We start from the raw sequence: 17870 nt of genomic DNA, 5'->3' as shown, positions 1-17870 counted from the left end.
GAAGTTAGCAGTAATCAGTAGTGTGTGAACTGTAGTCTGATCTCTTGTGTGGGTAGGATGTATTCATATCTTTAGAGAGGCCTGTTATTAGTAAGCATAATTTTAAATGCTAGACATATATTTGATGAGTGCATGTTTTTTAAAAATGTATGACAATGAGTAAATAGAGTGTTTTTCCCCCTCTCTCATGGCAGCAGCACAGTCCCTTCACCATCCCCCTCCCCCAGTGACAAGTGCTTATTTTCATAACTAATAGATGAAGACTGCAGTGATTATAAATTTGGGATTAATTTATACTAAATTGAGATGTTAACTTTAAGTTATTTAGGATTTATTTGGAACTTCAACACTTAAAAATCTGCTGAAATTTAGTGAAATTAGGAGATCTGTGATTTTTGCTTTGTGATCTGTTTTGCGTCTAAGGGTATGATTGAACTACTTCTAAATAAGTAATTCAGTATGTTTATTGATAAAGTGTGGTAATTGCTAGTTTTGGCAAAGACTAAACTGTTAGTACTTTAAGAACTGTTAGTAATTTAAGTGATATGCTTTTAAATAAAATCATGTGCTTGGCATATTTTGTCATCCCTATTTGTAATTCCCTCTGTACCAGAAGATGCTCAGAAAGCAAATTAAATTACTGCAAATCAAATACATAAATGCTGAGGTATTGGTATTTATTATGATGATTTAATGAAATAAATTAAAACTTTGTTTCTAGAAAGCTAGGGTTTGTTTTCCTGATGATGATTTTACAGTCAAACTTCTAGTTTCTGTTCACTCCTGGACTTTGCTATTATTCTGTTAATTGCTTGAGCAGGGAGGTTGGACTGGATGACCTCCAATAATCCCTTCAACCTTTCCGTTTCTGAGTACCCAAATTCTTAATAATAAACCATAAAATAAATTAATATTTCCAGTTGATAACTTCTGAAACATGAAGTGAAATTTGAGTTTGCAGTTAGTTTTCGTTTCCTTTGCTTATTTTACAATGGGCCTTTGAATACTGTTTAAACTGATGCTCCTTAAAGACTTTGTGAATGGTGAAGAGAAATGTAGAACCTGAACCTTTAAAATCCTCAGGTCGAAAACATTTTTAGGTCACTTTTAAAGATAAATATAATAGCTATTATATTTAAGTGTACTGTGATTTAAATGATAGCTATAATAATTAAAATTATACACTAAGCTGTTTAGTTTCTTCTCAGACTTTTGCTCTGTATTTTCTTTTTCACTCTAGGTTAAATGGGTAAATGAAATAACTTTTCAAAGCATAGCCTTCAGACAGTATTGGTGTATCTGGGGTCAAGAAATCTGTTGCCTCTGGTGGATTGCAGCTTACGAAATCTGTCTTCAGGGGGTTGAAGGGTGGGCAAGGAAAAAGAATAATCTGCTGGCAAAAGACAGTATACAGGATTGCCTAGGGTTGACTGAGCACGTATCTTAAAAGTACTGACTCAGGCAGCAACTTGCTGTTGGAAGATTCTCTTTGTTTTACTTAGCAATCTGAGTCTTTAGGGACAGGAATAATTGCTTCCTACCCCAGCAGCACATGACGGTTGTCTGAATTGTAAAAATTAAAATCTCTTCCTGAAACAGAGTCATAAGAAGGAAACAGATGACTTGGGTTTTTCAATGAAATAAAGTGCAGCCCTCAAATGAGGGAAAAGATAGTCCATAAGAATATTTGTATGATTAAAGCCAAGAGCATCTGAACATATGATCAGCTTAAGGTGTGAAGTGTGAGCTCTGAAACGTAAATTAAGAAGAGGTGTAAATATTAATGATTTTAATAGCAAGAAAAATAGGTTCACTTTGTAGCAGAAAGTTGTGCCTTCATTTCCAGTAGGTCCTAATGTTTCTAGTAGTACCTAATGGTTTCCTAAGACTGAGCTCACCCTGTCAAGGCCATCTGGGAATGATCATTGTCTGAACACTCAAGCAACCAGTTTGAGCTGCCCTCTGAGACTTCCTACTTAGAGCAATAAGGAAACAACCTAAAGAATCTTTTTATCTTAATATTTTGTTTTCCTTAGTGGTGTTTAGCCTCAGGGTTAATCGACAGGATTGCTAGGAACAACCCCCTTTAGATACTAAGACAGCTGGCTATAGCAGCTTTTATTGCAGCATGCTTAGGCAAGCCTCTCTGACTTGAAAACCTTCAGGCAACAAAAGTAGGGTGTTTTGAGAGGGGTGTAAAATTGCCTGGCTTCTCTTCATGCAAAGAAGCACTTAATTTCTCTCCTGCTTTCTTTGTCTCCTTTTAAGAGTGAGAAATGAGATAGAATCTCAGAGATAAAAGGGCACAAAAGTGATAAAGTATTCCATGGCCCATCAGTTTTGAAAATCATCTGCCTTCCCTTAATAAATGTGAAAGCTAGTGTTTGTGTAATCTTTAGTGTTACAGAAGGCAAAATGGTTACATCTTGAGAAGGTCTTCTGCATTTGCTAAGCAGGAGTGTAGGAGAGTATCTGTGAAGTCAAATATAGTAATTTCACTTGAAATAGCATCAGAGACTGTTCTTCCTTTAGATTTGCCCTCCTTGGGTGATATATCTTTATCTCTTTCATTGAAAATTAAGGAGAGAAAAAAAAAAATTAATTCTGCATATGCTAAATGACTTAGCCATGGGCAGCAAACTTCTTAACTTTGGGGGTAGGGTAGAAAGAAAGGGAGGTTTCTTTTAAAAACAACCTTTTTTTCTTCTGGGGAACTGAAAGGGGAAGTTTAAATAAATCTGGTGACACAGAATGTGATCACAGCATTTAGTCCTTTATAGACTTTCGAAAATAATTGAACTGGTAAAAAGACTCTAAAACAAGTTTTGTTTTTAGTGTCTATAATACTGCAATGTCTTATAGTTTTCAAAGTAATGGAAAAAGCTCTGGAAATGAAAATATTCTTGTACTCCTTATTTGTTCCTGAAACTCAGCAAATTATTTTATTTAGGAAATTCACAGAGGAATCTGAGAATAATACCTTTGGGAATCAATTTAAAAACTTGTAAGCATTGTGATACCAGCCCTACTTTTCTATATGAAATCCTTAAGTGCAGGGCAGGAAAGGGGACAGGAGGAAAAAGAATAATAAATGCAAAATAAACATGCTATTGCTTCCATTTTTGCTTTGACAAAAGGTAGTTTTTTCAAGAGTACATTATAATAAAAGTGGTGCTGCCTTGGCAAACCTTTGAACATCATACCATGTATTCATCTGTTTCTGTTAATCATGCATGTGCAGTCAGACTGCCTACTGCCCACACATCCATTTGGCATTACATACCCTGAAGTGAGGACCTTTCTGTGAGTGGTTTCCTAAGAAGTGCAGTGCTGTTCTGCAGCTTCAAAACTGCATGGTGTTTATACTCAGAGGAGGAAGCTTAGTTTTTAAGTCCTTGGTGTATCTGTTGTGCACTGTCTGCAGGCAGGCCAGTGCTAATGAAGGCTGCCTTTGAATACCTTAATATGAAATACTGTGTTTTGTGTATCTGTAAAAGCTCTTTATTTCGTGTATCACTGTTCACAGCATCATGGGCCACGCTTTCTGGAATTTCTGGTACCTCTTAGTATCTTGCAGTATTCAACTACCTTAGGAATAAATTCCAGAGGGATTTGTAGAAGAACTTGTCTGACTAGTAATAACTGGGTGCAAAATCTATTTCTTGACAAGTTAGACTTTTGTCAGATGCATTTAAGTTTCCCTTACTGCATTGTTCTAGTTCAGATTCAAACCATTAATTTGCTGGAAAAATTTCAGCTGCCTAGGACTGTAATTTCGTAGGATAGCATATGTGGTTTTATTTCATACTTAGGTTAAGGAACTTGAGCTCTGACAGGCTCTCTTGCCACCTGGTCAAGAGGATGCTTGTGCCTATCATTCTCTTACTTTTTGCTTTTGCTCTATTTCCAAGTTAATGAAATCCCAGGTGTGGCAGCACAGGATTGCACACTGAACGCTTGCATGTCAGTTTTAAGGTATGCTTTTGCAAACTGAATGAAGGTTAGAACTGTATCGTCGTTTCACCAGTGTGCTCTCTGGCATCGTATGCCTGTGGTGCAGTTTGGTGAGAACATGATCAGTGGTGTAGATGGGGTGGTCCAACAAAAGATTTGTTTTGTTAATGCAATAAGGCTGCCAAGCAGAAGGAAGAGTAAGGAAAACTCAAAAATACAGCCATCTTAGGTATTGCAGGAATATTCAGAAAATTGTATCAATGTTTATATTTCTTTCCGGCAATTATGCCGTGTCTGGAGACATTGCCATCCTTAAGAGATAAACTGTTACAAATTTTAGGGGCTTTTTGTGATGCTTTTGGGAAACAGTGATAAAAGGAAGTTCTGAATTTTACTGCCATGTGCTTTTATATAAATTAGACTGTTACCAGTCCTGAAACCTAAGGAAATATTGCAAGTAAATGGACAGCACAAGTGGAGAAACAGTGCTTTCTGCAGTGATTGGTGGAATATAATCTCTCAGCAGATGTGATTTTCATTGCTCTGTAACCAGCCTTTTCTTTTGCTGGATCTTGTTGGATTTTTTTCTTTACAAAGCCAGTTGGAAAGTCCTTAAAGGGTTTAGGGCCACTTTAATGTGTACCTTTGTCTACGAATGGTGCAAATTCAGGGAAATGTTTATGGAGGACTGAACTGAGGGTAGAGGTAATTGCTAACTGAGCTGTCTCATCTCCCCTTCAGGCTTTTCTCTGTACTGTTGCTGCTTGGAATTGAAATAATCTCAAATAATGTATTTAAAGTATAGATCTGTAATTTTGTTACAGCACCTGCAGAGTCAGCTGCGCTAATTAAAAATGGCCCATATATCTGAAGACTTAAATTCATGTTTTAATCCTTTCCAACTCTCAGAACCCCCTGAATAGGATAGAAAAGGGTGCATGCACAAATAATGTCACGCCTTCTATCCTCAGACAAAGCTGAATCCACTCCATTGTGTGTAAATATCCTAAGATCATCGGCAGCCATAACCCAGAATTCTCTGTGTGCTACACTCCAGTTTTTGAGAGTGGTAACTAGCCCAGTTCATGTTGAGGCTCCTTATACTCTAAACCTTCTTTTTCGTCCCATTTCTAAATGTAGGTATGGAAGATTTACCTGTGGGAATCTCCCCAGCCCTGTCAAACTGATCTTGGCCTTCTAGTTATTGGCCCTTTCTTAGGAATATGCTTCCAGCTATATTCTTGACTTAGTGGATATTGCCCCTTTCACAACTGCCCTGTGGTCAGACTAGCCCATTGGTATTCTGCTGTAAAGTTCAGGTCTCTACAGTAGATATGCTGATTTCTTCTCTGCCTGCTAAAATGAAAGTTAAGTGGGTATCTGAGAGGTACCCTACACTGCCTGTGCACAGGCCAAGTTTGTATAAGATTTGGTAAAGAGGCTAGCTGATTTTTTTTTTTTTTGGACAATTTATGGCAATTTAAAGAGCAGAAATATACAGTTTCTCTTGGCATCACCAGGAAAGCGAACTTCCAGTATATCCATCAAGACCTGATGTGCTGAAATGTACTGGTGAGAGCTCTAAAATAATTCTGGCATTTATGAGGAATCACTTCCTCTTTACTAGTCCTTAAAGTTAATAGACAAATATAAATAAAAAGAGAAAAACTTTCTGAAAGTGATGCATTATGTGGATTAAAGAAACTAGCTGGTTAAGAAGACAAAGGAAAAATAAAAGAATCTACATCTCATTCTTTTAACGTAAAACAGAATCGAAGGTGACATGCTTGTCAATGGAGCAGTTAACATTTGTGACTTAATGAAAAGTTCAAATTTCACAACAAAAATAGAACATAATTAGGTTTAGATTCATTTGTGCACTTGCTTATGTTACACAAAGACTTTCCTAGCTATCCCCAGAACAGAAAGTACTCAATGCCACGTCAACAGCTGTGGGAGATCTATCATGATGTGGTCAGTGGTATGTGTTCATGTTTTGCATTTCATAAAATGTGATTTCCAGTGAATTCTTAATAATCCCAAAAATCTGAAAACCAAAATCCAAAGTGAGTCATCTCAAGTTCACTTGAGACTGAAAATAATTTTCTCACAGGCATAAAATATAAGTCTTGTCTAGATTGTTAAATTACATTATGGAGAGAAGCTTGTGTAGTTTTTTAGAGTGATGCTTTTATACTTAGGGACAACTTGTCTATCTGTGTGTTTGAGACTAAATTTTTGAAATGTCCTTTCATGAGGAGTCATGTCCAAATGTACTGAGAAGCAGCAGATTATTTATTCTTATCTATTCTTTTATGAGTAGATCAAACCCCTTTTGTTTATTTCCTGTTGCAGAAATTTCATACAGTGTGTTCATCTGGTACTGAGAATTAAAATATCTGTTCATTCTCTTTTGCTTTTCTTCCTAACATTACATTTCTATTACATGCTTCAGTGAAATAGTTTTGTAGTTCTGACCTCCTTATGTTAATGTCTGTCCTATGAAGATCTATTTTTGTGGGAGGGAAGTTCTAGTTACAAATGATGTAGCATATATAAGATGCTATGCTAGTAAAGGCAAAAAGGACAAGAAAGACATTATTTTGTAATGACTGGGAATTCTGTTACATAAATGAAGTTCTCTGCATATGCTAGAAAGTGTGCCTGCCAATGGGGACACTGTAGTTCTAATAAATACTACAGAATATCAAAACTGAAGGCCTCTTAGACAAGCCTTCTTGAAGCATTTAAGTAATTCTATGAGGATCTTTTTTGTGTTAGTTAATTTCTGACATGGCTTTTAACAAAACAGTACATGTCTTTTCAGTGCAGCAACTGGAGAATGAATAGGAGGGTATATCACACTTTGTACAAGGGCAGATGAGTTCTTTTTTTTTTAAATGGTGTTATTTTATTAGTCTACTATGATCCAAAGGTTTCTTAAAATAAAAAGTAATTTTTTTCTTTTTTCCTCTAGATCTCCTGCTTTTTTCCAATGTACTTTAAAAAACAAACACAAACAAACTCATCAAAATCTTCAACACCTCCCCCCTCAAAGAAAAGCAACCAAAAACCACAAAAAAACCCACAAAACAAACCACCACCACAACAAACCCAAACCTTAAACTCTAAAATTAGGTTAGAATTTCAATCTGACAAATCTTCATGCATGTGATAGTGTTTAGTGCCAATAAAGATTTCTTTCAGTTGGAAATTCTGATTCTTAAAAACTGCAGAATTGTTCTTTGTGTACATAAAATGAGAACATTTTTCTTTTCTTTGAAATTGTTCTTGTCAAAATGCAAATAATTTGTATTTGACTATAGAACTTGAGGATGGGTGAAAGTCCTTTTTGGTGGAGGATGGTGGGTGATGTGTCTTGGAACAGTCACTCTTCTTGATACTAGAATTGACATAAGTTTGCTAACAAATGCTTATCATGTGGTGGGTGTTTTAGCTTTGTTTTTCTAAGGCCTGTTACCACAGACCTACATTTATGGTACAGTCTGAATTGATTTCCTTAGTTTGCACTATGTTTGTTCAGTTTAACAAAGTTTTTCTTCTCTGTGACATAAATGAGCAATAATAAATAGTGCCAGATAGATAGATGTTAGATTTGAGAATTTGTTGTGTGAAATAAAAGTCTTACATTGCTTGATTATCCTAGAGATGTTGATTTAATTCTAGGAATATTTATTCACTTTGTTCTGTTCACACAGTACAGAGCTGTTTCTCCTTCCTGAGTAGGTAGAATTTTAAGTTTTAATTTGATAATACATACTACATATAGTGGCTGATTTATAGGTTACACTGATTTCATATCATTTGCTAAAGTTTTTTAATCTTTTATTTTGTGTTGACAGTAGTTTCTTACTGAGAGATGGTGAAGGTCAAGTAAAATAGAAAATCTTGAATGTAAGGATTGGGCAGTTGTCATGTAATTCAGCTACTATGAGGAAAAAATCTACTTAATGCAGGGAAAGATAATGTAGTGTTGATTGATGTCAGTTCTTGTTATGTCCATTGAGACCTTTTCTGCTCTGCTGTTCAAAACAGAGGGAAAGATCTTTACCTATGGAGAATGTCCTGTTTCAATACTTAACTTGATAATTAAAAATACACGGTGTTTATAGTAACTTACCCTGGTCCATGTGCTGTGAATAGGAACAAAATGAAGTCCTATATTCCTCCATGTAGTACTAGGATTTATTTAAAAATCTCATCCATACAAGTGCAGGCTTGTCCACTTAGTGTTCCATCAGTTGCTGAGCATTATTTGGAATTTGTGGGAAAAGACCTGATCTGTTGTGATGTGTTTTGTGTGGTTTCTTAGTATATAGCATTCAAACACTCAGGATATGGAGCAGGTAAGATTCATATGAGGACTATGATTTGATGGAGGTTGAAGAGAAAGGTTTTGAGGGAAGGTGTAGAGGAAATGAATATGTAGGTTCTAAAGCACTGGGCTGAATGGGAGGGAAAGTAGTTTGCTTCACTGAACCAGTCATATGGTCAGTATGATATTAATATAACCAGCTTGCTTACTTTGAGGCTTTTCCTCCTTGGATCTAAGACTGCTGATGGTTTTCAGTTGGTCACATAAGGAACATGCTGACTTTTCTCAAGCGATGCTGAGCTAGGGAAAAGCTGGAAGCTGCTGCCACCTAAAATAGCTATCCTTGTTAACTGCTCCATATGAACATTAACTGTACTTGTGTTGTATGCTTAAACTGTCTTGAGGAATCAGTAATGCTGTCCTTGTGCTCAAAATTGGAGGTGTATCTAAAACTGCCTCTTCCATTGTCCATTCATCTGTCCCATGTTCAGATATGTTTTGAAAAATTGGTGAATGTTGTTTCAGTGCATTCCTACAGTTAACTGTAAAAATGGTTCTGTAATGCAGGGAGAAAACATTTTTCCTTCTGTTTCTTACTCTCCATTCAAATAGCATATAAAAACAAAGGCTATAAATTATGTGTGTTACATTTTATTAGTTCATAGTGTTACATGGAATTTTATAAGACTTAAATGGAAATAGATGAATGTGTTATTATGGGTACAGTGGTGTTTTCCCAGTTTCCTCTATTGCACATCACTGAATTGAGCAAATACAACAAATCAGAAATGTAGGGGAGGAGTAGCACATGCTGGTACAGTAATTTAAACACATGGTCTGTGAAGCATTACAGTGCAGTGTTTTTACATCTGTATTATCTTTACCTGTTTTCGCTGCTTTGCAAAACTGACCAGCAGAAAAGTGAAAAATTGTTCTCCAGTATGAAGGTTTATGTATAGTCCAGTATATGTAAGACAGTCTTTACTGTGTTGCACCATGTTTTATAAATAAATAGGCTTAAAAAAGAAATAAAGACGTCTTGCTGTATGTGGCATGTTTCTCAGTGAAGCTGAATATTTGAAAACCCATGCAACCAAAGATGCAGTGTGTTTAATACTACCTTGTTGAGGTTTAACCCCAGCCATCAAACAGTTTAATTTATTGGTGTGATGATCAGAGGGAGGCCAGGTTCATCCAACACATAGCCATGGTACTAGCCATAGTGAAGAAAATAACCTCTACCCCAGACAAAACCAGCACATACTGTATTAAATGAGCTGCTTCGTGACCCTACTACAGTGTGTCTGTAACTCTCTGACCTAGAATTGCTTGTGTGCATGTTTAGAGAAGGTAAATATACATATTCTTAAAACTTTTTTAAAAGCCAGTTCATGGTATGTCTACCTTGTTACAAAAGGTTAGATTAGAATGTGACAACTAATTTGACATAAGTAATTATTTTGGTGACTACTGTCTCATTTTATGTTCTTCTGAATTTGTTACTTGTGGTTTTGCTGTAGTATATGACAGTGAGTATTCCATGTAATTTAGAAAAGAATAATTTTAAGGATAATTTATTTAAGGAAAGAATGATACCAAGTTAATAATGCATTGGTAATTTATACCAGTTTTAAATTGTTGGATAGCAGATTTTGTTGTCGGTGTTTATGTGTATTTGGAGTTGTATCTTTGTCCCCATGTACTTCTCAGAGCAGTGTTGCTTAATGGCATCAAGATAGTGTTGATGCTTATTTTGAATAGACTGCATTTGTTGCTCATTAGCAAAACATGCTAATCACATACTCCAAAAGTAAAATAATGAATCATTACGCTTTTGTATTTTCATTGAATTGAATACTTCTGTGAAAGTATTCAATAGTCTTGAATGTACTTGCCATTTTTTTCAAAACAGAGAAATCTAAGCTTCCAAAGTTTTGCAGAGGGCTGGGTGGGTTACTTGACAGTCCCACTGTCCTCATCTTTTTGCATGAAATTGAAAGGCAGATGCACATCCCTTTCACGTTACTGCTTTAGTGTGACTGGTTGCTTCAACTGCCCTGGAGAGCTTGTTCAGGTGTCAGTGGTGAGGGGACTAGTCTGTCTGATAATCTGAGGATGTGGTCTATGCACAGAAAGTTTGGGAAGACTAATGATTGTATACTAGCCAGTTCATTACCACTCCCTAGGCCCTGGATATGAACTCATCATGTCGAGCTACTGGACTATATGCTTTTGAGATTCCAGACATAACTGGCTTGGTTTGAAAATCTGTGAAGTCACACTTAAAAATGGCAAATAACTGATCAAAGAGAGAAGGAAGCAAATGTTTAGTTTAACAGTGCAGCATCTAGCTATGGTACAACAGTTTAGATTATGGTATTCAAGATTAACCTTATCTCACCATTGCTCTAGCTCTGATTGCTGCAGCTGTTGGTTGGGAAAGTGGTGGTAACCAGGGCAAGGGTTTGAGATTCTGATGTACAGTGATGCTTGGAGAGAATCCAAACAGTTCTTGTTTGGTTTTGAATGTGGCTGTTGATGGCAGGCTTAACCTTTTGTTGTTAAACTTTCTGTGCTAGCAGGTCGTTGTTGTGAATGCATGACTGTCCTAACTCTTGCTTTGTTTTGTCTTAGTCACATTGATCAAACAACAACATGGCAAGATCCTAGGAAGGCTATGCTTTCCCAGATGAATGTTACAGCTCCCACCAGTCCTTCTGTGCAGCAGAACATCATGAACTCGGCATCAGGTAAGCCAAATTTGTATTTACGAAAAAGATGATATAAGTAAATCACAAGCTGTTATAATCAGTGAGGAGGGAGTCCAGGTTTAATAAATGTTCTTTTGGTTATCCTGGATCCTGGTTTGAAACTTTAAATTTGTTGATGCCTGATTCATCAAGCAAGAGGCTGATAGTTGAAGTAAGAGAATTTGTATAATATTTATAATAGAAAGTACACTGTAGTCTTTGATTTGTGCTTTTGTTTTTTACAAATGAATGATTGAAACTTTAAAGGAAGCAGAATTTTTGTCTATTTTCTTCTGACTAAAAAATGCTGTTAAATTGATGAAGACCAGAATTTTCATTAAATTAATATCAATTTGCATTAAAGCTTTTGTGCTTCATAGTGTTCTTCTGCCTCCATTTGCTCACTGACTAGACATGGTATACTGCCATTTGTTTACATTTTCTATATTTAATATGAACAAAATAATTTTTTCCTGTCCTCCCAAAATGGGTCAACAAATACCTTGAAAATATTTTTTAGAAGCAGAGATGTTTTGGTTTTTCTCTTGTTTCTATTACTTCCAAAATCCAGTATCATGGTCATTATTTGCTCTAGCTGAGGAAATCTGATGTCTTTTCCTGGAATATAGAATTGTTTTTCAGCTGGCCTGGGGGGGGCTGTCACTAGACAGCAGTGAAATGTTCTTGGTCTTGCTATAGAATCTACTGTATGTTTTCAGAGCCCTCTCATCTGATTATGCAGAGAGCAAGCAGATAAATTTGGTGCCATGCTAGTTTGAGTGCTTGGTCTTCCCCTTGCTTTGTCACCTCCTGTCTGTCACTGAAGTTCATGTTATATTTATTTTCTCACAGTCTGGCTGTATTTTGTGTGTGTCTGCTGTTCCTGTACTTCCCAAGGGTTATTCTCTGATGCTGCTTTTTGTGGTCTGTTTAGACAGCTTTGTTTCATGCTGCAATTCATGTGCTGCAGACAATACCGAAAGATTAACAGGCGTGACCAAACTGTGCTGTTCATGACTGAGTATTAGAGGGGAAGTTAATGAAACTTTTTGCTGGCTAGGCCAGGAGGCTGGATTATCCTGGAACAAATGAGTCCTGTTCGAGTTCAGGAAGTTGTGATTCACAGCAATTAAGGTCTCAGGCTCTGATGTGAAAATAAAATAGTGTGATTATTTTTTCTGTAAATTTATCCCAGGAAACCTGCAGCAATAGAGGTGGCATGTTTTTGCAGGGACACTTCTAAATGAGGAAGAATAGGAGGAAGGAAGCAATTCCCTTGGTCTGTCCTGCCTTTTTGCATATTTGTGCTAGAACTTGCTAGATGCTTGCTGTTTCAATATTGACATAAATTCTGTATTTTAAGATAACTCCTCAAACCTTCCGTTGTACCAAGAATTGACAGGAAAAATATTGATAGTAAAGTAGGAATCACTTTGTGTACTTAGAAAGAAATTAAGGGTCCTTAGCAAAAAAAATTGTACTGTTAAATTGTAGCAGTGTAGTAACAAAATAGAAAATAAACTAGCAATCTGGACACAAGGATTATTTTTAAAAGAACATGAAAAAATTATGGGTAATTGCCTGATGTAAGTGTGTAAAGAGTGATGCTGCATAGATATTGTTATTCATGCAATAAAGAAGAGTTGAAATGTGCGAGTGGGTTGTCTCATGATTTGAGACAGCACTTACTTGCATACAAGTTCATTGAACATTTATTTTTAATTTCACAGATGATACTGTGTTGAATATCAACTGAAAATCCCGTGAAGGTTTTTTTTTTCCCCCAGTGCTCTGAACCTGATAACGTGCGTGAAGGACTCAGCCCCTGTGTATACTGAATTACACCACATGTTATGTGGTATTAGGGTTTTTTAAGCTTAAGTCAGCTGAGGTAATATGACTTGGAACTGGCTCTTTGGATACACTTGCTTACCCTTACTTGCTATTAACAAAAGTCTGCTTTGAATTAAATAATACCAAACCTGCACTTATTGGGTGCATTTCCGATCTGATACTTGATCTGGCAAATGTTTATGTACTAACTTTAAATTACGAGTGTATATTTGTTTTTACTAAAATCTCTTATACCTGGGTTTGTTGCTTTTTATTACTGAGTTCATGGTAGCTTATGCTTCCTTAGTAGCCTGTTAAATAATCTTTGAGAGAAATGGAAAAGTCAAGTAACTTATGTAGCACTTCAGCACAGTGGAACTTACAGTCATGATGTTGGCACTCACATTTAGGACTACTTAATGTTCTAATTTGGGTATTCATGCTCTAGAACTAGGAAATCAAGTTGAGACCTTTAAGACAGACGTTTCCTGTTAGAAATATTGCTGGCAGTGAAACATAACCTAGTGCATGAGAGCCTTTCATGAAAGATATTGGGAAAAAACGAGTGTAAGTATTGTGACAGCTGGAGATCACTGCAACAAAGTGTCTGAAATGCCACAAAGGAGAATATTTTCCTTTCGGTATACAACTTGGATGGTGCTCATTAATTTTAGCCCTTAAAGTTACTGTCCAAGTTCTAGTCTACTGCCGCAGGAGCCTGTAAGTCAGTTACTGTGCTGAAACGTAAGAGAGATTTCTGGGAGCTGTACTGAGAGCCTTTAGAAGCTTTAACCATTTAGCCAGAATTAGAATTCTTGACATTAGCTAAAATTAAGAACAGGAAAACAAACTGAAGATGTAGTGAGAGAAGAGAACTCTGAAATCTGATGTGTGCATGTTGGAGATAAGCCTGTTCTCTTTTTGGATAAATAGGGGAAGAAGAACTCAGGAAAGATGAGATATGGGCAAGTAAAAAGATTGTTAAAATATAAAAATGGGAAAGATGTAGTTTAGCATGAGATTGAAATCTTTAGGTTATCTGTCTTAAGAAATTCTGTCTCTTGAGGCACTTAAGGCTGGATGAGAACCCAGGTATCTTCCTGCAAATTACATTTCTTCAAGGAAGTTAATGGACATCTGAACCAGTTTTATCTATTCCAGGCATGATTTTTGTGAATGAGTTATTCCATGAGTGTTAGTTAGCTACATCCTATATAGGAAGTCATCAGTGTGTGAAAAGTGAGGGGGTTTTTGTCTCACTCGTTCTTAACTTAGCTTGCTACATGTAATCCACACATGTAAATGTAATCTTACACATGTAAACCAACTAGTTTGGGCCATATGTATGCAGAGAAGCAGCACAGTGCTCTTTCAGATGACATTTGTTGGTTAATCTGTGAAATAGGATTGCATTTTCAGTAGTGGAAATGAAACAAGCCTGTTATTTGTAAATATGCCACATATAGAAATTAATTGTGACTGTTCTGATTGTTTTGCATTATGTTTCTAACCATATTTTTCCCCTAAAGGAAAAGAGAAAGAACAGAAAAAACATAGTTTTTTCTGTTTTCATTTAAAACAAACAAAAAGGTAGTAATAATGGTACGTTTTTCTTCCTAGGAACATCTCCTATACTTTACCTACTGAGGTAAAGTTATACATTTGAAAATAAACAGTGGCTGTTTCGTATACAATTACAGTGGATACAACAGAGATGGGATAATTGTATTTATATACCTCTGTTTTTCAGATACTTTTACTTCCTGAATCATGCTTGAATCATGCTTGACAGCACTGCATATTTTAGCCTCTTCCCCTTGCGCATAGACCCTAGATAATTAGCTTTGGAGCAGATTATGTGTCTCTGTCCTCTTATGTCTTCATTCTTACATGGCAGTTTTGAATTGTGTTTCCTGGTGAAAGTTTGTACATGTAGTGCAATTCCATTGTCTCTTAAGGTAAGGCTGTAGCGCCACGTTAAATGTTAGTAAGAAAGTGGAGACTTGAATTCATAATTCTCAGGGGACAGGAGGGTAGGAAGGAATATGCCAATAACTAAAACAAGTTCTAGCTCTTCTCTTAGATCCTTGCTCATGTCAGCTGTGGATTGCTCCTATGTAGCCAGTCATACTACAGAATTCTGTTTTGTGTACAGTTAACACTATGATCTGTTGTGAAACTCGAGTTTCTAAGTATCTGCATGACAGTGATGTTAATTTTTTCCTTATCCACACCTTTTTAAATAGTGTCTTTTTATACTAATTTGACAGGATAAGGGTGTAAAGTAAATGTTGTAGACTTTGATATAATTTTGGAAATTTTAGAACCACAGTGACTGAAGGGAAAAAGTTCAGCTTTCACAGAGAAAGATTAGGAAAAGTCTTGGAGATCAGTGTTTGTGTTAGGTGAAGGTGATTCCTGTTGTTGAACATAGGTATTCTAGTTCCTAGGCTGTCCATGCATATTCAGTTGGTAGATAGAGATATCCTCTTAAATGTGTTGACCTGTTGATAAAATGTGGCTTTGTTTACATTTGTTTTAAAATTAAGCCTTAGGAACTATAGTCTTGCAAGATTCACTTCTTATCCCAGCATAAATTGAATCTCTGCTACATTTTGCTTCTGTTACTCTTCCAGTTCCTTTCTATCTGCCAGCAGCAAGCTCTGCTTTGCATTCCAGATTCCATGGCACATGAGAAAGTTTAAAAAAAAAAAAAAAACTCATAAAAAGTGGAGACATGCACCAAAGACATGCACACAGACTTTTAAAGTTACATGTTATTTGTATGAAGTTGCACCATTATATAAATATTTAGTTACAGAGGTATGGCTTATCAGTAGTTCTGTAAAGATGGCTTACATTTGGAAACTAGAATTTAAGTTTTTGGTAACTTTGTCCTTAAAAGTACCACAGGCCGAGTTCCCTGTCTAGAAGGATTGTATCTCCCTGTGCAAATTATTTCATAGAATTCTAAACTTACAGTTGTGATACTGTTCAATTGTCACTGGAGGCACCAAAGACAACTAGTAGGGGACCATGTCACAGGGATATAGTTTGTGCTAAATATTTACAGAAGTTGGAGGGGAGTCTGGGGAAGTACTTGAAGGAGAGATATTTTGGCACTTAGTAAGCTGACAGAAAGTGACTCAAGGAATAACTTGTGGTAGAATCACAGAATATCCTGATACGGAAGGGACCCACAAGGATCATCGAGTCCAACTCCTGACCATGTGCAGGACATCCCCAAGAGTTACACCATGTGCCTGAGAGCATTGTCCAAATGCTTCTTGAACTCTGTCAGGACTGGGGCCATGACCATGTCCCTGGGGAGCCTGTTCCAGTGCCCAGCATGCTTGGAGACCAACTGACTATTCATAGCCTCTATACCTTTTAGGTCTCTATATATATTTGGTGCTTTATTTAAAAGTTTATAGAGTGTGACAGTCACTAAATGGGCTACTTTCAGCAATCAACAAGATCTGTCCATCTCCCCAGGCTAGATCCCTGGACTAAATGGACTTTTGATTTGATCCAGCATTGCTGTTTCTGTACAACATGAGCAACAGTAACTATGGAAATTTTAGTGAGAAGGTCTGAATAGCAGCAATATAGGATCTAGGTAACCTAGGTCACAAAAGCTAATGCTGAAAATTCTGTTCCTGTTGAGCCTTTTGGGGGAAAATGGGCATATAATTGCTAAGGAGTTTTCCTAGGTGCTCTGGGTGAATGTGTCTCCTGTTCCTCAGCATGGGTTTAGTTTTTTCCTCTGGTACTTGCCTCTAATACAGAGTTTGTCAAGTGACCATTTAGAAAATCAGACCTGTCATCTAGTTTCACAATTACTCACAAAACCAAACAGGATTTACAGAAGGCAATAATTTCAATTTTTGAACTGCCTTTTCCGTATGTAAGGATGGCAGCAGAAAGATGTGAGCAGTTTGTTGTCCAAGGAACAAAGCTACGTTATTAATGCCAAAAGTTTCTAGAGATAAAAGCTCTGCTTTTGCAGTCATTTATGGCACTTGGCAAGGAAGACTTGCTGCTGTGACAGCCAGATGAGCAGATGGACCTTTCGGTCCTGTTCCACAGCAGTGCATTTTATTTAGAAAGAGAGGCTTGCCCAGATTTTTCTCTAGTAGCAAGCTAGTACTCATCAGATCTCTGAATCTCATAGGTAGCATTATTCCACCAGATGGATGAAGTGATCAGCTCCTGGCAGCCTTCTTCAAAGGCATTTTGTTCTTACTTGCTGCAAAGGAACATGCTGGACCAGTACAGACTTCAGCGTTCAGCGGGACTGACACCCCATGGCTGGTTTTGTTTCCTAAAGTCAAAGGAGGTTTTTCTGGTTTTGCAGATCACAAAGGATTTCTCAGTGAGTTTCTCCAAGGGCTGTGTGTCTTAGCAGCACTCTGAGGAGAATGGTAGTGAGAAGGTCTGCCTGCACTATGCTAGTGTGTTGGCTCAGCAGTAAAGGAGTGGGTTTGGTTCTTCATTGGCTTCTACACATGGATGATAGGGGGCATGTGTCTGTGCTCCTGTGCCCTAGTTTTATAAAAAAAACATCTCACTGATTAGCTGGCTGGTCGTTGGGTATGGTAACAAAATACAGCGTTCTTTGCACTGGAGCTTTCATTTCTCCATCAAAGTCCTTTTGTACAGTCAATATGTTAGGGTTTAAGAATTATTTGCAGTATTGTCACTCTTTCTTGCCTGTTCTGTTCACTAGCTTCTGATAAAAGCTGAGATACTCATTACTTGTAGGCAACATTTAAAGCTTATGAGCATTAGAGGTGGTAAGAAAATGTCTAGTGTTCACTGTTTTTCCTTACTTGAAAATCTGCCGCTCTAATGATGTAATGAAGTTGCTAGAGAAGGGCTTTGTTTTCTGAGCCAAAATGAAAGTTTGAATTAGAAATGTAGTTTGCAAGGGATCTTCAAAGACCACAATAAGAAATTCCTGTCCTGGTTATGCCTTGGGATATTACTGGAATGCA

The 17870-nt window shown here is 36.9% G+C and overlaps 1 protein-coding gene across 4 annotated transcripts in view; it reads left to right on the top strand.

Moving 5' to 3' along the window:
• YAP1 (Yes1 associated transcriptional regulator) overlaps positions 1-17870 on the top strand; it is an 87557-nt gene that overhangs the window by 38070 nt on the left and 31617 nt on the right. For all 4 annotated transcript variants that reach the window (XM_058845814.1, XM_058845798.1, XM_058845806.1 and 1 more), the window contains exon 3: positions 10925-11040. In XM_058845814.1, coding sequence (XP_058701797.1) covers positions 10925-11040 — 116 coding nt within the window. The remainder of the gene's footprint in view (positions 1-10924; positions 11041-17870) is intronic.

Source organism: Poecile atricapillus, chromosome 1, assembly GCF_030490865.1.
Source record: "Poecile atricapillus isolate bPoeAtr1 chromosome 1, bPoeAtr1.hap1, whole genome shotgun sequence".
Classification (NCBI taxonomy): domain Eukaryota; kingdom Metazoa; phylum Chordata; class Aves; order Passeriformes; family Paridae; genus Poecile; species Poecile atricapillus.
The sequence above is the reverse complement of the archived record's forward strand: the minus strand, read 5'-3'. Positions and strand labels throughout refer to the sequence as shown.